The 26,154-nt window shown below is 46.8% G+C and overlaps 1 protein-coding gene across 1 annotated transcript in view; it reads left to right on the top strand.

The window, feature by feature from the left end:
• Positions 1–7,380: 7,380 nt before the first annotated feature.
• Positions 7,381–26,154, top strand: part of LOC119969756 (elongation factor 1-alpha 2) — a 48,607-nt gene continuing 29,833 nt past the window's right edge. The window contains exons 1-4 of the mRNA XM_038803801.1: positions 7,381–7,510; positions 8,317–8,496; positions 17,772–17,951; positions 20,489–20,785. Of these exons, the coding sequence (XP_038659729.1) occupies positions 8,353–8,496; positions 17,772–17,951; positions 20,489–20,785 (621 nt within the window). The 5' untranslated portion in view covers positions 7,381–7,510; positions 8,317–8,352. The remainder of the gene's footprint in view (positions 7,511–8,316; positions 8,497–17,771; positions 17,952–20,488; positions 20,786–26,154) is intronic.

The raw sequence follows: 26,154 nt of genomic DNA, 5'->3' as shown, positions 1-26,154 counted from the left end.
ACACAGGGACTGTTATTCTCTATAATATACACAGGGACTGTTATTCTCTATAATATACACTAGGACTGTAATTCTCTGTAATATACACAGGGACTGTTATTCTCTATAATATACACAGGGACTGTTATTCTCTATAATATACACTAGGACTGTAATTCTCTGTAATATACACAGGGACTGTTATTCTCTATAATATACACAGGGGCTGTTATTCTCTATAATATACACAGGGACTGTTATTCTCTATAATATACACAGGGACTGTTATTCTCTATAATATACACAGGGACTGTAATTCTCTGTAATATACACAGGGACTGTTATTCTCTATAATATACACAGGGACTGTTATTCTCTATAATATACACAGGGGCTGTTATTCTCTATAACATACACAGGGACTGTGATTCTCTATAATATACACAGGGGCTGTTATTCTCTATAATATACACAGGGACTGTTATTCTCTATAATATACACTGGTACTGTTATTCTCTATAATATACACAGGGACTGTGATTCTCTGTAATATACACAGGGACTGTTATTCTCTGTAATATACACAGGGACTGTTATTCTCTGTAATATACACAAGGACTGTTATTCTCTGTAATATACACAGGGACATGTCATTCTCTGTAATATACACAGGGACTGTTATTCTCTATAATATACACAGGGACTGTTATTCTCTATAATATACACAGAGACTGTTATTCTCTATAATATACACAGGGACTGTTATTCTCTATAATATACACAGGGACTGTTATTCTCTATAGCAGGGGTGGGCAAACTTTTCCGTGCAAGGGCCACATTCAGAAATTCACAATTTTCAAGGGTCGCATAGTATATTAAGTAAAATAATTAATATTTAAAATAGCCAAAATAAAAGGTTTTTAAAGAAAAAAAAAGCAATTAATTTTTATTAATTAATATTTTAAAGCAGAAACTTCACATGAAACACATGTTGTGCCGAGCAAAGATCACCCTACTCAAGTCAACGTATCCACCCTATACCAGTAACCCAACAGCCCCCCCCCATATTAACCTTAAAATTAAAAAAAAATATTTTAATGACTTAATCTTGGTGGGCCGCATAAAGACCTTTGGCGGGCCGCATGCGGCCCGCGGGCCGTAGTTTGCCCACCCCTACTCTATAGTATACACAGGGGCTGTTATTCTCTCTAATATACACAGGGGCTGTTATTCTCTCTAATATACACAGGGACTGTTATTCTCTATAATATACACAGGGACTGTTATTCTCTCTAATACACACAGGGGCTTTTATTCTCTGTAATATACACAGGGGCTGTTATTCTCTCTAATATACACAGGGACTGTTATTCTCTCTAATATACCCAGGGGCTGTTATTCTCGATAATATACACAGGGACTGTTATTCTTTATAATATACACAGGGGCTGTTATTCTCTATAATATACACAGACTGTTATTGCCTGTAATATACACAGGGACTGTTATTCTTTATAATATACACAGGGGCAGTTATTCTCTATAATATACACAGGGACTGTTATTCTCTATAATATACACAGGGGCTGTTAGTCTCTGTAATATACACAGGGGCTGTTATTCTCTATAATATACACAGACTGTTATTCTCTATAATATACACAGGGACTGTTATTCTCTATAATATACACAGGGGCTGTTATTCTCTATAATATACACAGGGACTGTTATTCTCTATAATATACACAAAGACTGTTATTCTCTATAATATACACAGGGACTGTTATTCTCTATAATATACACAGGGACTGTTATTCTTTATAATATACACAGGGGCTGTTATTCTCTGTAATATACACATGGACTGTTATTCTCTATAATATACACAGGGACTGTTATTCTTTATAATATACACAGGGGCTGTTATTCTCTATAATATACACAGGGACTGTTATTCTTTATAATATACACAGGGACTGTTATTCTTTATAATATACACAGGGGCTGTTATTCTCTGTAATATACACATGGACTGTTATTCTCTATAATATACACAGGGGCTGTTATTCTCTGTAATATACACAGGGGCTGTTATTCTCTGTAATATACACAGGGGCTGTTAGTCTCTGTAATATACACAGGGACTGTTATTCTCTATAATATACACAGGGGCTGTTATTCTCTATAATATACACAGGGGCTGTTATTCTCTATAATATACACAGGACTGTTAGTCTCTATAATATACACAGGGCTGTTATTCTCTATAATATACACAGGGACTGTTATTCTCTATAATATACACAAAGACTGTTATTCTCTATAATATACACAGGGGCTGTTATTCTCTATAGTATACACAGGGGCTGTTATTCTCTATAATATACACAGAGACTGTTATTCTCTATAATATACACAGGGGCTGTTATTCTCTATAATATACACATGGACTGTTATTCTCTATAATATACACAGGGCTGTTATTCTCTATAATATACACAGGGACTGTTATTCTCTATAATATACACAGGGACTGTTATTCTCGATAATATACACAGAGACTGTTATTCTCTATAATATACACAGGGACTGTTATTCTCTATAATATACACAGGGACTGTTATTCTCTATAATATACACAGGGACTGTTATTCTCTATAATATACACAGGGACTGTTATTCTCGATAATATACACAGAGACTGTTATTCTCTATAATATACACAGGGACTGTTATTCTCTATAATATACACAGGGGCTGTTATTCTCTATAATATACACAGGGACTGTGATTCTCTGTAATATACACAGGGACTGTTATTCTCTGTAATATACACAGGGACTGTTATTCTCTGTAATATACACAAGGACTGTTATTCTCTGTAATATACACAGGGACATGTCATTCTCTGTAATATACACAGGGACTGTTATTCTCTATAATATACACAGGGACTGTTATTCTCTATAATATACACAGAGACTGTTATTCTCTATAATATACACAGAGACTGTTATTCTCTATAATATACACAGGGACTGTTATTCTCTATAATATACACAGAGACTGTTATTCTCTATAATATACACAGGGACTGTTATTCTCTATAATATACACAGGGACTGTTATTCTCTATAGCAGGGGTGGGCAAACTTTTCCGTGCAAGGGCCACATTCAGAAATTCACAATTTTCAAGGGTCGCATAGTATATTAAGTAAAATAATTAATATTTAAAATAGCCAAAATAAAAGGTTTTTAAAGAAAAAAAAAGCAATTAATTTTTATTAATTAATATTTTAAAGTAGAAACTTCACATGAAGCACATGTTGTGCCGAGCAAATATCACCCTACTCAAGTCAACGTATCCACCCTATACCAGTAACCCAACAGCCCCCCCATATTAACCTTAAAATTAAAAAAAAATATTTTAATAACTTAATCTTGGTGGGCCGCATAAAGACCTTTGGCGGGCCGCATGCGGCCCGCGGGCCGTAGTTTGCCCACCCCTACTCTATAGTATACACAGGGGCTGTTATTCTCTCTAATATACACAGGGACTGTTATTCTCTATAATATACACAGGGACTGTTATTCTCTCTAATACACACAGGGGCTTTTATTCTCTGTAATATACACAGGGGTTGTTATTCTCTCTAACATACACAGGGACTGTTATTCTCTATAATATACACAGGGGCTGTTATTCTCTCTAATATACACAGGGACTGTTATTCTCTATAATATACCCAGGGGCTTTTATTCTCTATAATATACACAGGGGCTGTTATTCTCTATAATATACACAGGGGCTGTTATTCTCTATAATATACACAGGGACTGTTATTCTCTATAATATACACTGGGACTGTTATTCTCTATAATATACACGGAGACTGTTATTCTCCATAATATACACAGGGACTGTTATTCTCTATAATATACACAGGGACTGTTATTCTCTATAATATACACAGGGGCTGTTATTCTCTATAATATACACATGGACTGTTATTCTCCATAATATACACAGGGACTGTTATTCTCTATAATATACACAGGGACTGTTATTCTCTATAATATACACTGGGACTGTTATTCTCTATAATATACACAGGGACTGTTATTCTCTATAATATACACAGGGACTGTTATTCTCCATAATATACACAGGGACTGTTATTCTCTGTAATATACACTGGGACTGTTATTCTCCATAATATACACAGGGACTGTTATTCTCTATGACATGCACAGGTTTATTATTCTCTATAAGATACACAGGGACTGTTATTCTCTATAATATACACAGGGGCTGTTATTCTCTCTAATATACACAGGGATTGTTATTCTCTATAACATACACAGGGATTGTTATTCTCTATAACATACACAGGTTTGTTATTCTCTATAATATACACAGGGACTGTTATTCTCTATAATATACACAGGGACTGTTATTCCCTATAATATACACAGGGACTGTTATTCTCTATAATATACACAGAGACTGTTATTCTCTATAACATACACAGGGATTGTTATTCTCTATAACATACACAGGTTTGTTATTCTCTATAATATACACACAGACTGTTATTCTCTATAATATACACAGAGACTGTTATTCTCTATAACATACACAGGGATTGTTATTCTCTATAACATACACAGGGATTGTTATTCTCTATAACATACACAGGTTTGTTATTCTCTATAATATACACACAGACTGTTATTCTCTATAATATACACAGGGACTGTTATTCTCTATAATATACACAGGGACTGTTATTCTCTATAATATACACAGGGGCTGTTATTCTCTATAATATACACAGGGACTGTTATTCTCTATAATATACACAGGGACTGTTATTCTCCATAATATACACAGGGACTGTTATTCTCTATAATATACACACAGACTGTTATTCTCTATAATATACACAGGGGCTGTTATTCTCTATAATATACACACGGACTGTTATTCTCTATAATATACACAGGGGCTGTTATTCTCTATAATATACACAGGGACTGTTATTCTCCATAATATACACAGGGCTGTTATTCTCTGTAATATACACAGGGACTGTTATTCTCCATAATATACACAGGGACTGTTATTCTCTATAATATACACACAGACTGTTATTCTCTATAATATACACAGGTTTGTTATTCTCTATAAGATACACAGGGACTGTTATTCTCTATAATATACACAGGGGCTGTTATTCTCTCTAATATACACAGGGACTGTTATTCTCTATAATATACACAGGGACTGTTATTCTCTATAATATACACACAGACTGTTATTCTCTATAATATACACAGGTTTGTTATTCTCTATAACATACACAGGGGCTGCTGTTCTCTATAATATCCACAGGGGCTGTTATTCTCTATAATATACACAGGGACTGTTACTCTCTATAATATACACAGAGACTGTTGTTCTCTTTAATATACACAGGGACTGTTATTCTCTATAATATACACAGAGACTGTTGTTCTCTTTAATATACACAGGGGCTGTTATTCTCTATAATATACACATGGACTGTTATTCTCGATAATATACACAGGGACTGTTATTCTTTATAATATACACATGGACTGTTATTCTCTATAATATACACAGGGACTGTTATTCTCTATAATATACACAAAGACTGTTATTCTCTATAATATACACAGGGACTGTTATTCTCTATAATATACACAGAGACTGTTATTCTCTATAATATACACATGGACTGTTATTCTCTATAATATACACAAAGACTGTTATTCTCTATAATATACACAGGGACTGTTATTCTCTATAATATACACAGGGACTGTTATTCTCTATAATATACACAGGGACTGTTATTCGCTATAATATACACAGGGACTGTTATTCTCTATAATATACACAGAGACTGTTATTCTCTATAATATACACAGGGACTGTTATTCTCTATAATATACACAGAGACTGTTATTCTCTATAATATACACAGGGACTGTTATTCTCTATAATATACACAGGGACTGTTATTCTCTATAATATACACAGGGGCTGTTATTCTCTATAATATACACATGGACTGTTATTCTCTATAATATACACAAAGACTGTTATTCTCTATAATATACACAGGGACTGTTATTCTCTATAATATACACAGGGACTGTTATTCTCTATAATATATACAGGGGCTGTTATTCTCTATAATATACACAGGGACTGTTATTCTCTATAATATACACAGGGACTGTTATTTTCTATAATATACACAGAGACTGTTATTCTCTATAATATACACAAAGACTGTTATTCTCTATAATATACACAGGGACTGTTATTCTCTATAATATACACAGGGACTGTTATTCTCTATAATATATACAGGGGCTGTTATTCTCTATAATATACACAGGGACTGTTATTCTCTATAATATACACAGGGACTGTTATTTTCTATAATATACACAGAGACTGTTATTCTCTATAATATACACAGGGACTGTTATTCTCTATAATATACACAGGGACTGTTATTCTCTATTTTTTTTAATATAATTTTTATTGGAATTTTTTACAGAAAATATAAAACATAACGACAAACAATGAAATGCAACAAAATAAGGCTGTTATTCTCTATAATATACACAGGGGCTGTTATTCTCTATAATATACACAGGGACTGTTATTCTCTATAATATACACAGGGACTGTTATTCTCTATAATATACACAGGGACTGTTATTCTCTATAATACACAGACTGTTATTGCCTGTAATATACACATGGGCTGCTGTTCTCTATAATATGTACAGAGGTTGCAATACCCCCTAATACACAGAGGGGCTGATGTCCTATTTCATTGACAGGGAAATGATCGTCTCTATGAAATAGAGCCGCTTCTATTCTTTATAATGTAGTGACACTTATCTTCACTATAAGATAGGGATTGCTGGTGTTTGTATTCGGCACAAAGGGCCATTGGAATGTGCAGCATTGAGAGGAGGGGCTTCTGGCTGTTACAGAAACAGAGGCTGCTACATCAATGCCGGAACAGCTATTCCTGTAGCAGACAGTGTAACTGCTAATCGCATTCAGATTGCTGCAGGCTCCTGGTTACAATAATCAGAAGACCCCTGTATTTCCTGCTCTGTCCCCGGGTATTGCTTCCTCCCTGCACGGTACACAGTGAGTGCTGTTATCTGTCACACACACACAGAGCTGTCACTGTGCCCAATGGACACAGGCGTTGTGTCTGCTCTCTCTCTTTATCCCTCTTTATCTCCTCACCTCTTTTGCCCATTCACCTCTCTCCCTCTCTCTCTCTGCAGTGTGTTATTCTGTTTGTGATCCTTTACCGCATTGCCGTAGGAAGGGGAGGGAGAGAGGGGCGGGGAGGGGAGGGGAGGGAGGGGGAGCCTGCATTGCGCAGCGCCAGCTTCGTCCCAGACACCGCCCTCAAGCCGCAATAAAAAGGAGCGAGTGGCAGAGCCGGCTCCCCCGGCAGCAGCGCAGGTAAGAGAGGGGCTGGAGCTGCAAATATAGCGGGGCGAAGCCCGGGGGGGGGGGGGGAGAGAGAGGGGGCACAGCCTGGGGAGAGGGGAGGGGGGCACAGCCTGGGGAGAGGGGAGGGGGGGGGGCACAGCTTGGGGAGAGAGGGGGGGGGGGGTGGCACAGCATGGGGAGAGGGGGGGGGGGCAGGGGCACAGCCTGGGCAGCATGCAGGTCAATAAATAGGAGTTATTCCAGAGAGAGGGATGGAGAAATAGTGAGAGAGAGAGAGATAGATGGAAGGAAGGAAAGAGACAGCGAGAGAATGATAGGGAGAGAGAGGCAGAGAGAGAGAGAGAGTGGATAAGGCACAGGGTGTGTGTGTGGGGAAAAGCTGGAGAAAGGGAGAGTGGGGAAGGGGGCAGAATGTATTAAATGTCTCCAGTAACTAAACCAGCGATGATTAACGGCTGGACATGAGAGTCCCGGGGATTTAATGTAATCATTTAATAATTGTAGAGAGGGGGAATATTCCAGAGCTAACAACATGGGACAGAGGGAATAACAATAATTGTCATTCGCAAGTGGGACTGGAGCTATATTTAGAACCAGCTCCTTTCAAATATTCTCCAGCTCTGGGGAAGATTGTATTTAAAATGCTTTGAATATTCTGTTAGAATAAAGACTGGGCTGACTTTATCAACCCTTTCAAGATTGCAAATGGAAATGGATTTGCCCTGAAATGCTTTGACCCTTTAACCTTGCCCCTGGCCGGGCTGAGTGGCAGATTTTGCAGTTTGCTTTATTTCCTTTCGCTGTTTTGGCTGCAGTTTTCCTCCTCTTGCGAGTCGCCTCCTCCCGCCGCCATGGGCAAAGAGAAGATTCACATTAACATCGTGGTGATCGGTCATGTCGATTCCGGCAAATCCACCACCACCGGGCACCTCATCTACAAATGCGGCGGCATCGACAAAAGGACCATTGAAAAATTCGAGAAGGAGGCGGCAGAGGTAACAGAGAGCTCCAGCAGCGTCCCAACTCCATCCCAGCAGCGTCCCAACTCCATCCCAGCAGCGTCCCAACTCCATCCCAGCAGCGTCCCAACTCCATCCCAGCAGCGTCCCAACTCCATCCCAGCAGCGTCCCAACTCAGTCCCAGCAGCGTCCCAACTCCATCCCAGCAGCGTCCCAACTCAGTCCCAGCAGCGTCCCAACTCCATCCCAGCAGCGTCCCAACTCAGTCCCAGCAGCGTCCCAACTCAGTCCCAGCAGCGGCCCAACTCCATCCCAGCAGCGTCCCAACTCCATCCCAGCAGCGTCCCAACTCCATCCCAGCAGCGTCCCAACTCAGTCCCAGCAGCGTCCCAACTCCATCCCAGCAGCGTCCCAACTCCATCCCAGCAGCGTCCCAACTCCATCCCAGCAGCGCACCAACTCAATCCCAGCAGCGCCCCAACTCCATCCCAGCAGCGTCCCAGCTCCGACCCAGCAGCGTCCCAACTCCATCCCAGCAGCGTCCCAACTCCATCCCAGCAGCGTCCCAACTCCATCCCAGCAGCGCCCCAACTCCATCCCAGCAGCGTCTCAACTCCATCCCAGCAGCGTCCCAACTCAGTCCCAGCAGCGTCCCAACTCAGTCCCAGCAGCGTCCCAACTCCATCCCAGCAGCGCCCCAACTCAGTCCCAGCAGCATCCCAACTCCATCCCAGCAGCGTCCCAGCTCCGACCCAGCAGCGTCCCAGCTCCGTCCCAGCAGCGTCCCAACTCCATCCCAGCAGCGTCCCAACTCCATCCCAGCAGCGTCCCAACTCCATCCCAGCAGCGTCCCAGCTCCGACCCAGCAGCGTCCCAGCTCCGTCCCAGCAGCGTCCCAACTCCATCCCAGCAGCGTCCCAACTCCATCCCAGCAGCGTCCCAACTCCATCCCAGCAGCGTCCCAACTCAATCCCAGCAGCGTCCCAACTCCATCCCAGCAGCGCCCCAACTCAGTCCCAGCAGCATCCCAACTCCGTCCCAGCAGCGTCCCAACTCCATCCCAGCAGTGCCCCAACTCAGTCCCAGCAGCGCCCCAACTCAGTCCCAGCAGCGTCCCAACTCAATCCCAGTAGCTTCCCAACTCAATCCCAGCAGCTTCCCAATGCAATCCCAGCAGCGTCCCAATGCAATCCCAGCAGTTTCCCAATGCAATCCCAACAATGTCTCAACTTAGTCCCAGCAGCTTTCCAATGCAATCCCAACTGTTTCCCAACTCAATCTCAACCATTTCCCAACTCAATCCCACCAATTTTCCAAGTCAATCCCAGCATTTTCCCAACTCAATCCTAGCAGCATCCCAACTCAATTCAAACAATCCCAACTCAATCCCAGCACCATCCCAGGTCAATCCCAACAGCATCCCAATGCAACCCCAACAATTTTCCAACTCAATCCCAACAATTTCCCAACTCACTCCTAGTAGCGTACCAGCTCAACCCCAGCAGTTTTCCAACTCAACCCCAGCATTTACCCAACTCAATCCCAGCATCTTCCAGCTCAATTCCAGCAGTTTCCCACCAGATACCATCACAATCCCACCAGATGCCCATAACAATCCCACCAGATTCCTATCACAATCCCACCAGATTCCTATCACAATCCCTCCTGACTCCCAACTCAATCCCAGCAGATTCCTAATTCAATCCTAGCAATTTTACACCAGGTCCCCAACACAATTCCACCAGATCCCCATCACAATTGCAAGAGTTTCTGAGCAATTTCACAACACATCTGCAGCACTCCCCAGTGACAATGGAGGCAGATTCCCACTACAAAGAGTACAGCCTCCTGGCATTTCCCAGCAGAGTCCCACCAGTGTCTCAGCATAGTTTCCCAGAGTCACATTCCCAGCAGTTTTTCAGCATATCTTTGCAGCATCGCCTGAGTACAGCCCCAGTCCCAACACATTCCCAGCATATTGTAGCCTAGGTCCTGGTACAATGCCAGCCCCAGCAGAGTCTTAACAGAGTCACACTGCCAGCACAATGCCAGCAGAGTTGTGGCCTTGCATCCTTGAAAATGGAATTTTTTGAATTATTGATAGAGCAGTAGCCAATTGTTCCCAATATATTTATGTATTTAAAGGTTTCCTGCTCTTCATTTTATGAAACAGGATTTGTTTGCAGACGGAATGCAAACACCATTTTTAAAATAAAAGCAAAATACTGCGGATGCTGGGAATCCAAAAATAACAACGGAAAATCCTGGGAAAACTCAGCAGTTTGCCTGGCAGTGTCTGTGGCGAGTGATACAGAGTTCATGGGCGGGATTCTCCCCTACCCGGCGGAGTGGGGGGGTCTCCGCACCTTTAGGGGCCAAGCCCTAACATTGAGGGGCTAGGCCAGCGCCGGAGTGGTTGGCGCCCCGCCGGCTGGCGGGAACGGCCTTTGGCGCCATGCCAGCCGGGTCCGAAAGTACTTCACCGGCCGGCGGAAGTCCGCACATGTGCCGGAGCGTCAGCGGCTGCTGACGTCATCGCCGCGCATGCGCAGGGGAGGGGGTCACTTCCGCCTCTGCCATCGTGAAGGCGGAAGGAAAAGAGTGGCCCCATGGCACAGACCCGCCCGCCGATCGGTGGGCCCCGATCGTGGGCCAGGCCACCGTGGGGACACCCCCCCGGGGCCAGATCGCCCCGCGCCCCCCCCGGACCCCGAAGCCCGCCTGCGCCGCCTGGTCCCGCTGGTAAGGTAGGTGGTTTGATTCACGCCGGCGGGACTGGCATGACAGCGGCAGGACTTCGGCCCATCGCGGGCCAGAGAATCGCTGGCGGGGGCGGGATTCACACCGGCCCCCGGCGATTCTCCGACCCGGCGGGGTGTTTTGATGAAACGTCTTCATTTTGTTTGAAGCAGGTTATGCGCCCCACCAATTTAGTGCTTGCCTCGGGCCGCCTATTCTGCAGGGTTGCAATGGAGACTCTAGGGATTGAAGATTAATTTTCAGGACAGTGTGCTGAGGAACCCGGAGTAAAATAAGAGGGGTGCTTAAAAAAAAGGGTGTTCTTTTTTCATTTTCTTAATTTATTCTAAAACGATTGAAGATAGGGAAATTAGGCTGTTGGATTGGGGTGAGCACAGTAAGAAGTCTTACAACACCAGGTTAAAGTCCAACTTTACGACCAGAAAATCAACCAGAAAATCGGCGCCGATTCCTCCCCTGAGGAAGGAGCTATGCTGGGAAAGCTAGTGATTCCAAATAAACCTGTTGGACTTTAACCTGGTGTTGTCAGACTTCTTACCCAGTCCAATCAACGTTGAAAACCTGTTCTGTTCTATAACTGGAGCTCTGCCCATTCAACAAACTGGATAACAACCAGCGACTGATGTGATTGGTGACATGGTGTTATTTGCCAGGTGTCCATGGAAATGGGCAGGCAAGACAAGACCCAACATGGAACCTATTCTTTGAAATGGCTTTCCTGTACAGTAACCTGTTACCATTGTCTCCTCCAGCCTTGACCATTCAGTGCTCTCTGCCTTGTCTCCCATCTCCCAAATCTCTGATGCTCGCACCTATTCCTGTTCACCCATCACCCGCTGACCTCCCAGTCTGGCCATCCCTGGCCTTGTCTCCTCCCTATCTCGGTAATCTCTAAAACCCTACAACCTTTTGAGATCTCTGTGCTCCCCCTATTCTGGCCGTTAACACATCCATGATCTTAATCTCTCCCCAGTGTGCGGCTGTGCCAACAGCTGCCTGGGGCGGAAGATCTGATATACCTTCCATAAATCTTGCCATATCTCTCCCCCTGTCCTGCCCTTAAATCCTGCCTCTCCCAACATCTCCTCCTGTGGTTCGATGTCAGGTTTGCTTTTGTTAAGGCCTAATCAATCACAGTTACCAACAGAGATGCAGAGCAGAGCCTGGTGTTAGTCTTCCTGTGAGTCTTGCGATTCTTTACCACCTTACAGGGGCTATATAAATGCAGGTAGTTGTTGGGCTGGATTGTCTGTTTCAGCGGCTAAGTGCCGGCTCGAACGGAGAATTCACGAGAGGTTTACAACCAAAGGATTAGGGCCGATCGTCACCGATTCTGGGACCGGTGAGGGGCTAACACTGGTGCTGGGTGAAACCCCCGGCTCCTGTGCTGGAGAATGGCCGGGTTCCTGGCCGTGCATGCGCACGGCTGATGACCAGCAGCGTTTGCTCCGTACAACATTGCGCTGGTCATGCACGGACCTGACCAACCATCTGTGACCCCACAGATCACACCATAGCCACCCCCCCATCAGTCCCCCCAGCCCTCGGGGAAGCCCCCCCCCCCCCCAAAGCCAGCGCCACGGATCCTGGCCGTGTGTGGCGCCTCCGGACGCAGTCCGCAACCGTCACGCTGGGTTCCCAACCGCTGAGACCACACGTATCCCACACCGTCGGGAACTCGGTCCATCGGGGACGGAGTATCGTGGGATGGCCGTCCGATGACACGTCAACGCCGTTGCAACGGTGTACGGCGTGCGGTGCGATTGTACCATTTCCAAGGGCGGTGGGGCATGTCTGACTGACGTCAAACCAGCGCCGGCCCTGATTGTTGGATTGTTGGATTTGTTTATTGTCATGTGTACCGAGGTACAGTGAAAAGTATTTTTCTGCAAGCAGCTCAACAGATCATTCAGGGCGTCGGAGTGGATTCTCCGCCTGATCGTGGTTATGATCCAAATGACAAGCAATGGAGAATCCAGCCCTTTGTCCTTGGTTTTCATGGTGAGCCAGTACAGGCTCTGTCTCTCTGCTCACTCACTATGATTGGTTCGGCCTTCTCTAACCTTATCTGACCAGGCACATTGAATGTTTTAGTAATCTGAGCCTGGTGGCTGGGTTTGATTGCTGAGTCGTATCAGACACCTGCTGTTGTTTTCTTAAACTGCTACTTCCAGGAATTAACTGCGAATGACGGACCTCAGAAGTTATTCCCATCAGATGAATTTGGGACCTTCATTTCATACATGTTCTCCCCGAATTGCCTTTTCTCTTTCGTCTGTTTAGTCAATCTTGATATTATTTTCATGAGGATTCCTGATGTACCAAAATTGCTGGAATATGCATTGAAGATATTTTGAAATGTCACAGAACATTCTAGAAGCTGAGGCACCCACTGCTGGCTCCCTGGGCGGGATTCTCTCATCCTGAGGCTAAGTGTTGACGCTGTCGGAAATGCCGTCGCCTTTCTCGACGGCGTCAACACGGCCCCAGGATCAGCAATGCTGGCCCCCAGCAGGGCAATAGAGCGGTTCACGCCGTTCCAGCTGCTGATCCAGCCGTGGAATTAGCGCCGGGGGATGCGCACATGCGCAGTGGGTATTGCGCGAACCCGCGCATGCGCAGTCCCATGGCACGATTTCCACAATGCGCGGTGTCTCCCTTGTCTGCACCAGCCCTGACCCAACATGATGCAGGGGTACAGGCACTGACGCGGAAGGAGGCCGGGAGACAGAAAGGCCGACCCGCCGATGGGTGGGCCCCGATCGCGGGTCAGACCACATCGGAGGCCCCCACAGGGTTGCCCCCCCCCCCCCCCCCCCCCGCAACAGGCCGCCACCCAACCCTTCAATGCTGAGTTCCTGCCGGTTGAGAGCAGGTGTGGACAGTGCTGGTGAGACTCTGCGTTTCCATGATGGCCGCTCGGCCCTTCCCAGCCTGAGAATCGGCGGGCTGGTCGCGTAGAACGGCCCACGTCAGGCTCCGCGCCAACCACGCCAGCCCCAATTCTCCGCTCCGCAGAGAATCTCGTGCCGGCGTTGGGGCGACATGGCGCGATTCGTGCAGGTTGCGGGGGTTCTCCGGCCCGGTCCCGGGCTGAGAGAATCCTGCCCCCTCTTCGTAGTTTTGGTGTTATGTATGATTCTGAGTTGAGCCTCCGACCTCATAGCTGTTCCAGCTCCATGACTGCCAACTTCCACCTGTGTAACGTCACCTGTACCTGCCCCTGCCCCCTGCCTCCGCTCACCTACTGCTGAAACCTTCACCCCCGCCTTTGTTATGTCCGGGTTAGAGTATTTCAGTGCAGTCCTGGCAGGGGGCAGGGGCTCCCACCTGCCCACTATATAGACTTCAGGTTATTGAAAATTCTGCTGCCCCTGTCCTAACTCACAACAAATTCCCTTCACATATTGTCCCTGTGCTCACTAGCCTACCCTGGCTCTGATATTCACTCTAAGCCAGGGGGCCATGCGCAACATTACACAATAAATATTGATTTAGGTCTAGTTCAGAAACACCTTCTCCGGATCCTCTGCCCAGCCGGCAGCATACCCACGTCTGCGCGTTTCCCGACGGCGTGGGGTGACCCACACTGGGAAACCCCATTGGCCGGCTGCTGGAGCGGAGAATCCCGCTGCCGGAGAGGGCATGCTGTCCGGGAAAACGGGGCTGGCGGGATGGAGAATCCCGCTGCCAGAGAGGGCACGCTGTCCGGGAAAACGGGGCGGGCGGGATGGAGAATCCCGCTGCCAGAGAGGGCACGCTGCCCGGGAAAACGGGGCGGGCGGGATGGAGAATTCCGCTGCCGGAGAGGGCACGCTGCCCGGGAAAACGGGGCGGGCGGGATGGAGAATTCCGCTGCCGGAGAGGGCATGCTGCCCGGGAAAACGGGGCTGGCGGGATGGAGAATCCCGCTGCCGGAGAGGGCACGCTGCCCGGGAAAACGGGGCGGGCGGGATGGAGAATCCCGCTGCCGGAGAGGGCATGCTGCCCGGGAAAACGGGGCGGGCGGGATGGAGAATCCCGCTGCCGGAGAGGGCATGCTGCCCGGGAAAACGGGGCGGGCGGGATGGAGAATCCCGCTGCCGGAGAGGGCATGCTGCCCGGGAAAACGGGGCGGGCGGGATGGAGAATCCCGCTGCCGGAGAGGGCATGCTGTCCGGGAAAACGGGGCGGGCGGGATGGAGAATTCCGCTGCCGGAGAGGGCACGCTGCCCGGGAAAACGGGGCGGGCGGGATGGAGAATCCCGCTGCCGGAGAGGGCATGCTGCCCGGGAAAACGGGGCGGGCGGGATGGAGAATCCCGCTGCCGGAGAGGGCATGCTGTCCGGGAAAACGGGGCTGGCGGGATGGAGAATCCCGCTGCCGGAGAGGGTATGCTGCCCGGGAAAACGGGGCTGGCGGGATGGAGAATCCCGCCCCTTGATGTTTAAAATTCCCATTACTTGTTTTCAATGTCCTCCATGGCTTCACCCCTCCCTCTCTGTAATCCCCTCCCACCACCCTCTTGCATTGGTACCATACTGGTTCTGTTACTGGAAATTCCATCCAGGAAGCTGGAATAATGGTGCAGAGGAACATTAGTTCTAAACCTGGTGCTGGGACATTTAAATGATCGAAAAGGACAACATCCTGATCTCAATGATGGTGGACATGGATCTAATGGATTATCAGATAAGCACAATTGATTGGCTGATGCCAATTAGGGAAGGAAATCTGCCATCCTTACCTGGTCTGACCCACATGTGACTGCAGACCCACAGCAATGGGCTTGATTCCTAACTGCCCTCTGAAATGGTCGAGCAAGTCACTGAGTTGCATTTGAGAATGGGGCTCAGCACCATGTTCAGGGGCAATTAGGGCTGGGAAATAAACACCAGGTTGTTTCGTTGCTTTTGCTATCAGGGAGCAGGGTTGCTAACACTCCAGGATCATCCTGGAGACTTTTGGAATTAAAGATCCTGCTGCGAGTGATCCAGTAAAATAATCAGAGGGATTTTAAAACAAATGGATGCGGCTTTTCAATTTTTCTTTGACTATCAATGTTTATTACTTACTGGAGATGAAGGGGAGGTTTGCATGACCGTGTAGCGTGGGTAGAAGTGGGAGTTCATGTGATAAAATCTCCAGGAATACATCCAACCAGAGTTGGCAACCCTGCCTGGGAACTCTGGGAATTTCGGAAGGAGGAATTGGAGATTTTCAAAAAGTCCTTTTTCTCCGGTAGCCAACATCAGCAAATTGCATTTGTGTAGCACCTTTCACAGAGGGAAGTGTTCCCGGGAGCTTTACAGGAGTGATCAGATAAAAATATAAACATTGAGTCATAGAAAGCACCAATATAGTTAATATTGACTGTACTTATTTAAAAGAAAAATAAAGACTTGGATTGATGCAGCACCTTTTGTGACCACAGGCAGTCCTAATACACACGGACGCACGGCAGTCACTTTTGACATATAGGAAATGACAATTTTCACCCAAGCCCCTATTAGCAGCAGTTGGAATGACTTGATAATTATCTGTTACAGTGATGTTGGTTGAATGATAAATATTGGTCTCTGCTCTTTTGATATTGTTTTTAAGCCTGCCGCCAGGACTCTTAGTTTAACATCTTATTGGAAAGTGTGGCACTCCCTCAATACCACACTTAACTGTCAGCACAGCTATGTGCTTACACCTCCAGAGCCGGGCATAAACCCACAACCTTCCAACTCCGAGTGCTCCCCACTAACTATGAGATTGGGAAGGTTGGGCATGTGATACTGCTCTTACTGCCTAGTCGCATATTATGCCAGAAATGGATCCTTTGGAAGTTTGGATTTTCACTGTCTTTAGATATTAGAATTGTAGATGGTGAAAATCCACTCGAATTCTTATAGCATGGTGTCATTCAAACTCCACGCTGGACAAGGATTGCTCAGGATGTGGATTGTCTCTTCAGAGAGTTTGATTCTGACAAATTGTACAGTGCCAAAGAGAAATATTCAGTGTAGGTCTTTATAAAAAAATTTAAGTGCCCAATTCTTTTTTTCCAATGAAGGGGCAATTTAGCGTGGCCAATCCACCCACCCGGCACATCTTTGGGTTCAGGGGGAGTGAGACCCACGCGGACACTGGAAGAGTGTGCAAACAGAAAGTAACCCGGGGCCAAGATCGAACCCGGGTTCTCAGCGATGTGAGGCAGCAGTGCTAACCACTGCGCCACCGCCGTATCATTCTACTTTCACGTGGTTTCATTGGATTTGAATAACCTAGGAAATACTTTTCTTCCATTCCGCAGATTGATTATCCACGCAGAGTACTAAAATGGTTGTGTTAGAGGTTCTTAGTGGATTAATGATGCTCCTAAGAGTAGAATAGTCGATTTCCACAGAGCATTCACATTTTCTTTATTCGTTCTTGGGACCTGGGCGTCACTGGTTGTACCAGCATTTGTTGCCCATCCCTAATGGCCCTCACATTCAGTGGCTTCTACAGCCATTTCAGAGGTGGGGAGGGACGTTATGAGCCAACCACATTGAACATCATTCTCATCTCTCTTCTTGCTCAGATGGGTAAAGGTTCCTTTAAGTATGCCTGGGTCCTGGACAAACTGAAAGCTGAACGAGAGCGAGGGATCACCATTGACATCTCTCTGTGGAAGTTTGAGACACCAAAATACTACATCACCATCATTGATGCTCCTGGACACAGAGACTTCATCAAGAACATGATCACTGGAACCTCTCAGGTTAGTCAGAAGCTTTCAGAGGACAAGTGTTTGTGTAGGTTTCCAAGCATGGAATGGAAATATTTTATTCCCCCCTCCTCATTTTCACCCGCTCCAAGTAGCATCATAACAGACTGTTCCAAGGCGTGCCATAAGGCAAAATAGATAAAGGAGACATTAGGAAAGGTGATTAAAAGATTGGTCAAAGAGGGCAATTTTAATGAGTATATTAAAAGAGAAAAGCGAGTGGATAGGTGAAGGTATGATCACCAATGGTTGCATGAAGGAAGCAGGCGATGGCAAGTGATTAGAGCTGGGGAACGCTGTTTGTGGAAGGTTGTGGTGTAGTCCGAAGGTCAGTAGCAAACCTCTGAGACTCAACAAAGTGACCATTCTCTCTGTAAGTGTGGATAGCGCATGCAAACAGACTAATTGTTCATATAGGGCATCACAAACACGTCTAGTTCTATCTTGTGACAGACACATGCCCACAGTCTCCTGCGGGCATCATTGAATTGCAACTGGGAGTGAACTTTGACTGACCTTTCTCAATTCCTAACCTAATGCTGCTGCATCAAATTATTGAGCCCGGTTTACTGGGCGGGGGTTTAGCAGTATAGTGGTCATAAGACCATAAGACCAAGGAACAGAACAAGACCATTCGGCCCATTGTGTTTGCTCTGCCATTCATTGCAATCCCGTCTGTTCTGATAATCCCCAATTCCACATTCCCGCCTTATCCCCATAACCTTTGATCATGATACTGGACTAGTAATCTGGAGGCATGGCTAGCAATCCAGTAGAATAGTAGGGCAGCACGGTAGCATAGTGGTTAGCATAAATGCTTCACAGCTCCAGGGTCCCAGGTTCGATTCCCGGCTGGGTCACTGTCTGTGCGGAGTCTGCACATCCTCCCCGTGTGTGCGTGGGTTTCCTCCGGGTGCTCCGGTTTCGTCCCACAGTCCAAAGATGTGCGGTTTAGGTGGATTGGCCATGCTAAATTGCCCGTAGTGTCCTAAAAAGTAAGGTTAAGGGGGGGGGGTTGTTGGGTTACGGGTGTAGGGTGGATACGTGGGTTTGAGTAGGGTGATCATGGCTCGGCACAACATCGAGGGCCGAAGGGCCTGTTCTGTGCTGTACTGTTCTATGTTCTATGTTCTAATATAAATACTTTGAGGAGTCTTAATTAATTTAAAAAAGATCACAATCTAATAAAAATAGACTGAGACGAAAGGTGCCAGGTTGTTGTAAAGAACCTCCCCATTGGCTCATTAACGTCCTTTAGGGAAGGAGAGTTGCTCTCCTGAACCTTTCTGGACCTTTATCTAACTCCAGTCCCAAATCAACATGTCTGACTCTTGATTCCTTTCTCAAGTGGCTAAGTAGCTCCTTCAGATTTTCAAACTTTGTCAGGCAGGGGAAGTAAGAAGGACCAATAATTGTGGGTTTTGCCCAAAGCCAGAGAATGAAAGAAGATTCCTTCAAAGAGATCTCCGTTGGATAAGAAACCAGAATTGGAGGAGCAAAGAGATCTTGGAGGGTTGTGAAGCTGGAAGAGTTTCCCGAGATTGGGAGGGAACAAAGAACAAAGAAAATTACAGCACAGGAACAGGCCCTTCGGCCCTCCCAGCCTGCGCCGATCCAGATCCTTTATCTAAACATGTCACCTATTTTCCAAGGATCTACTTCCCTCTGTTCCCCACCCGTTCATATATCTGTCCAGATGCATCTTAAATTATGCTATCGTGCCCGCCTCTACTACCTCCACTGGCAAAGCGTTCCAGGCACCCACCACCCTCTGCGTAAAAAACTTTCCACGCACATCTCCCTTAAACTTTTCCCCTCTCACCTTGAAATCGTGACCCCTTGTAATTGACACCCCCACTCTTGGAAAAAGCTTGTTGCTATCCACCCTGTCCATACCTCTCATAATTTTGTAGACCTCAATCAAGTCCCCCCTCAACCTCCGTCTTTCCAACGAAAACAATCCTAATCTACTCAACCTTTCTTCAGAGCTAGCACCCTCCATGCCAGGCAACATCCTGGTGAACCTCCTCTGCACCCTCTCCAAAGCATCCACATCCTTCTGGTAATGTGGCGACCAGAACTGCACGCAGTATTCCAAATGTGGCCTAACCAAAGTCCTATACAACTGTAACATGACCTGCCGACTCTTGTACTCAATACCCCGTCCGATGAAGGCAAGCATGCTGTATGCCTTCTTGACCACTCTATCGACCTGCGTTGCCACCTTCAGGGTACAATGGACCTGAACTCCCAGATCTCTCTGTACAGGGGTTGCGACCCTGGAGGGATTTGAAAACAAGAATGAGAATTTTAAGATTTGAGACATTGATGGGCTGGGAGTCAATGTGGGTCAGCGAGAGTGTAAAGGTCAGCGGTCAGTGAGCACATGGATCAGGAAGCACATGGGTCAGCGAGCAGAGGGCAGGGTCAGAGGCTATGGTGGTTAGTGAGTACAGGGGTCAGTGGGCGAGGTGGTGGGATGGCATGGAGCGATGCCCTTGGTTGTTAACTGTTTCTCTCTCTCTGCCTAGGCTGACTGCGCCGTGCTGATTGTAGCTGCTGGTGTGGGTGAATTTGAAGCCGGTATCTCCAAGAACGGTCAGACCCGCGAACACGCGCTCTTGGCCTACACGCTGGGTGTGAAGCAGCTCATCGTGGGCGTTAACAAAATGGACTCCACGGAGCCCCCTTACAGTGAGAAACGCTACGATGAAATTGTGAAAGAAGTCAGCGCCTATATTAAGAAGATCGGCTACAATCCGTCCACTGTCCCTTTCGTGCCGGTGTCTGGTTGGCATGGTGACAACATGCTTGAGGCCTCGCCCAACGTGAGTAAGATTCACCTATTGCCGCACAGTCCTCACATTTACTTTTCCCCCAGAGGAATGTCAGGCTTTCACTGGCAGCAAGGCCTGAAATTCCTGATAGGAGTCAGGATCCCTCTTCCCTAATGTCCTCCCCTCCTAAAGAGACTGACTTGTGCTCAGCTGTGATTTTCTGAACATTGACTTGTGTTAGTGTAAATTTCTACAACTGCGACCATGTTTGGGTACCCTTCTACGGGCACTGACATGTTTGTTTATCTGTCTATGGGGGAACGAGGTGGGAACGCAAGGCAGACTAAAATGGGTTTTGAATGCATCTGTGTAAATACTTGGGATGTGGTAAATAAGGTTGGTGAACTGCTGTCACATGGGATTATGATGCATAAAAACAACAGATATTTAACTCAACTTGGGGGAGGAATGAACGCTTACAAAGTATTTGAGTCTTAGAATGTTACCTCAGAGAATGAGGCCATTTGGCCTGTTCAGTCTTGGAGAACAGTCCCAACTTCTCCAATCTAACAACATGTCTGAAGTCCCTCATCCTGGGAACTATCCTTGTCAAGCTGCCCAAAGCCGTCATATCCTTCCCGAGGTGCAGCACTCGGAATTGGATACCATAGTCCATTGAAGCCAAAGTCGGTTTAGAAAAGATATTCAGAGCGTCCTTGCTTTTTATACCCTCTGCTTCTATCTGTCAAACTCTGGATTCCGTATACCTTATTAACCACTTTCTCAACCAACCCCAATAACCTTCAATGGGGTTTTGAAAGGCGCCATATAAATCTAAATGTTTCTTTTATTTAGGAAAGATGGGAAAGTAAAAACGGGCAATATTGATTAAAGAATGGAGAGGGATTTAAGGTTCAGAAAGAAACTATTAAAACTAAGGAAGAAAGTAACTGTTATTGGCTGTAGAGGCCACTAAATAGTGGGAATGTGATGGAGGAGTAAATCACAGAAAAGAGTTTTAGTGTTGTGATAATGGGGCACTTCAATTATCCTAATAAGTGTGAAATAACAACAGTGCAAGGGACAAAGAGGGGAGGAATTCCTGAAATGTGTCCAAGAGATGTGTCTTGATCGATAAGGAAGGAAGGAGTGCGGGAGAATGGAGTGCGGCAAGTTTCATTGGGGGAGCATTTGAGATGAGAGAGATCAGAATACTATTAGGCACATGGGAACAGGAGGAAGACATTCGGCCCCTCGAACCTGTTCTAACTTTTAATGAGGTCCCAGCTGATCTGCCACCTCACTCCACAGACTCGCCTTTACCATGGTCGGCACTCTGTACCCCCCCAGCCACCTGGTTCCCGTCGGAGTGCCATTCGCTGGTGGCGGGATTCTCTCTTCCCGCCACTTGTCAATGGGATTTTCCCATTGAGCCACCCCACGCTGTCGGGAAACCAGCGGGCCAGGGTGTGCTACGGGTGGGAAAAGAGGTTCCCAGCAGCCGGAGAATTCCAGCCCCCATTCCTCTTCATTCTTCATAACAGATTTGAAATTAACAATAGATCTAACCAATTGCCATTTGTGGAAGAAAGGTCCAGAATCCTGACACGCTTTGTGTGTAGAAACATTTCCGAATTTCACTTTAATTTATATTTTAAACCCTCAGTTCTGGACTCCCCAACCAATGGAAATAGTTTATTTCTATCTCATCCAACTATTCGCCTTAATATCTGGAACTTGCAATCAAATCGCCTCTTAACGTTCTAAATTCCAGGGAATACAATCCCGAGTGTCTGTAATCTCTCTCTGTAGTTCAACCCTCGGAATCTATTTATCATTCTGGTAAATCTACCCTGCACTCCCCACCAAGGCTGGGAAATCATTCCAAAGAACTGTTCAAGGTAAGTCCCAGTCTAACGAGAGCTTTGTAAAACTTCACCATAACATCTCCCCTTGTAGTCAGGTCCTCAGATATAAAGAGCAGCATTTGATTCATCAGATTCTTTTCTGCACCTGTTCATGACATTTTAATGATCGTTGTACCTGGACCCCACCCCACCAAGTCTCTTTGGACCACCGCTGAATCTACCTTTTTACCATTTAGACAGCCCCCTGCTCTGGTATTTTTAGAATCCAAAGTGGACGACTTCACATTTGCCTAAATTGAATTTCATTTGCCACAGTTTTGCCATTCATTGAATCTATCAATATCTCTTTGTACGCTATACTTCCATCAACACTGATCGCATGATCATCAGATTTGACTGTATAGATTTCTATCCCATGACCCCAGTTATTATTGAATACAATGAATAGTTGAGGGCCCAGCACAGTTCCATCTGCGATGCCACCAGCTATCCTGCCAACTGGACTGCCTGCCCATTATCCCTACTGCCTGATTCCTGCCGCTCAGCCAATTTCCTAACCGGGTCAGTAGTTTGCACTCAATTCCATGAATTCCAACTTTTTTTTAGTGTGTGCAGTTATCACCAGACCAGGCAATAGTTTTCGCAGTGGTTAACTGGAACTCTCTGCGCTCTCCGCTGAACTTTGTCAGGGGGTAGTCTTCAATGATGTGAATCATTGATTGGGGGAGGGGGACCACAGCTGCAGTTCGAGCTCTCTGCAAAGCCCCATTTGTGCCTATTTGTTGCACAAAGGCCTCGGCCTGTGTGGAGAAGGTTGAGGAGCGGCCAGTGTTGGTGTGGCAGATTGAAACCAGGTGGGTGGGCTTCGGGATTCGTGGGAAGCGGTTTCTTAACGATGGTGTGTTGGTTCCATTCCTGCCTCTCAGGGTCTCTGCTGTTTTCAGTGGCACGGTGGCTTAGCCATACAGGCTGGAGGTGAGCAGCAGGTGGATTGGGAAGGAGCTTTCCTGTTGTAACCTCCCTCCTTATGTGAGGGAGCGGGATGTTGCTTAGGACTGGGAGCCAGGGGAGTTGAGTTAATGGGAGGGTACCTGGGATGATAGGCATTGTTGTGTTAAGCTGGAGATCTACAAGACTGTAAAAGGTGTTGAATAGTAATGGAAAAGGATGAGAAAAATCCACTGTGAAAATATGTAGGCAGCAAGAATTTAATTTCAATAAATTGGGAAGGGTGAAGGTGAATTTGAATTGAGAAGAGTAATGGGCAATGGGAAGCCCTCAAACAGGAGATAGTGGGGGAACAGACTAGATATTTTCACACGGGGTAGAAAGGTGTCCAAAGCGAGGGCTCCCCGGAATAGAGAGATTGCAATGAAACAGGAAACTCAGCTTATCATAATCAGTGCAGAAGGAGGCCATTCGGCCCATCGAGTCTGCACTGGTCCTGGGAAAGAGCACCCTACCTATGCCCGCACCTCCACCCTATCCCTGTAACCCAGTAACCCCACCGAACCTTTTGGACACTAAGGGCAATTTAGCATGGCCAATCCACCTAACCTGCACATCTTTGGACTGTGGGAGGAAACCGGAGCACCCGGAGGAAACCCACGCAGACACGGGGGAGAACGTGCAGACTCCGCGTAGACAGTGGCCCAAGCCGGGAATCGAACCTGGGACCTTGGCGCTGTGAAGCAACAGTGCTAATCACTGTGCTATTGTGCTGCCCGTAAAGGCCAGTCAGCTGAAGGGTGAGGCCAATTAGGGACAAATGAAGTTCTAATGGGGACAGAGGGCGCAGCCCAGGTACTAAAAGGAAATGAGTGCTTTGCACCTGATTCACAAAGTAAGTCACAGTACAAAAGGAGGCAGCAGTGATATCAGATCCGATGGCAGTAGATAAAGATGAACTCCTTAAAAGGCTGGAGGTGCTCAAAGATGGGATGCATTCAAAGTTGCTGAGGGAAGTAAGGGTGGAAATTATGAGCACGGGGTGGAGGGTTGTCTGTCTAAAATCTTCCAATCCTCCTTCGATATAGGAGGGTGTCAGAGGACTGGAAGATTTTAAATGTAACACCTGGTTTAAAACAAAGGGGAGAGTGATAAATCTGGTAACAAGAAACTAGTCAACCTGACATCAGTGATGGGAAAACCTTTCGGGAGAATAATCCAGAACAAAATTAGTTGGCTAAATTAGTGACTAAATTAAAGCTAACATGGATTTGATTGAATGCTGTGCTGAAGTAACAGAGAGGGTTGATGAGGGTAGTGTGGTTGATGTTATTTAAATGGGGCGCGATCGAACGGTCTCGCTGTACCTGGAAGGAAGCATGGTGCGGTGTAGCGCGGCCGATAGATACTGGGAGACCCCGCTCCCGGGATCTTCCCGGCACGCAGCACCTCTCAAGATCTAATGTTGTCACGCGAGACATTGTGATATGAATCCCGGCCATTGTGGGAGGGATCAGTTTTTGGCAAATCTGCATATTAGAGTGAGACAGCTACTCTCACTGGAATATGCAGTTTCCTGAGGCATTGGGATCTATCTCCTTCGTATTGGAGATCTTGGGTGAGCGCTGTTCAGTACTGGTTGTCCACAAACGGGGAGCAGATGGAACGGCAGTCGTGTGGGTCTCCCAGGGGGTCGGAGACCTCCCTAGCTGCATGCCCATTGGGCAGGGTGGTACCCTGGCAATATTGGTACCACCTGGGTACCCTGGCAAACCAGCCTGGCAGTCTAGCAGTGCCACGGGTTCCAGCTTGGCATTGCCAAGGTGCCCATGTGGCACTGCCAGCTGACAAGGGCACTGCCAGGATACCAGGTTGGCACTGTCAAGGTGCCAAGCTGGCATTTTGTGTGTGGCGACGATCAGGCCGGGGGTGCCCTGCGTGGATGCTGGGCGTGTGGGGGGAACCGGGGAACACCTCGTAGTGAACTGAGGCTTGGGGTGGATCGGGGTCGCACCGGGGCCCCAGAGATCGGGACGCCATTTACAAATATCTCGCTACACTGAGGAGTTCCTGATGAGTTCCAGCGAACTGAGCTCCTCATTACAGAGGGCGGGTCTGTGTGCGGCCTGGGGGGCGCGTTCCCCACTCAGTTGCCATCTAACCTGCTCTGTGTGCGGCCTGGGGGGCGCGTTCCCCACTCAGCTGCCATCTAACCTGGTCTGTGTGCGGCCTGGGCCACGCGTTCCCCACTCAGCTGCCATCTAACCTGGTCTGTGTGCGGCCTGGGGGGCGCGTTCCCCACTCAGCTGCCATCTAACCTGGTCTGTGTGCGGCCTGGGGGGCACGTTCCCCACTCAGCTGCCATCTAACCTGAGTGCCGTTCGATAGCGTTGTGTTTCTCAGCACCGTGAGCGCCGGGAAACACGCGGCTCAACGCGTGTTTCAGACTGGAGTATGCAATGGTTGCTGCGATCACTGCTTCTTTTGTTAAATATCAATGATCTGGACTTTGTGTGCAGGACATCATTTCAAAGTTTGCAGGTGACACGAAATTCAGGAATTAGTAAACAGCGAGGAGGGTAGTAACAGAGTTGAGGAGGATAT

Source organism: Scyliorhinus canicula, chromosome 7 (assembly GCF_902713615.1).
Source record: "Scyliorhinus canicula chromosome 7, sScyCan1.1, whole genome shotgun sequence".
In the NCBI taxonomy this organism is placed as follows: domain Eukaryota; kingdom Metazoa; phylum Chordata; class Chondrichthyes; order Carcharhiniformes; family Scyliorhinidae; genus Scyliorhinus; species Scyliorhinus canicula.
Note: the sequence above shows the minus strand (reverse complement) of the source record. Positions and strands in the feature narration are given on the sequence as shown.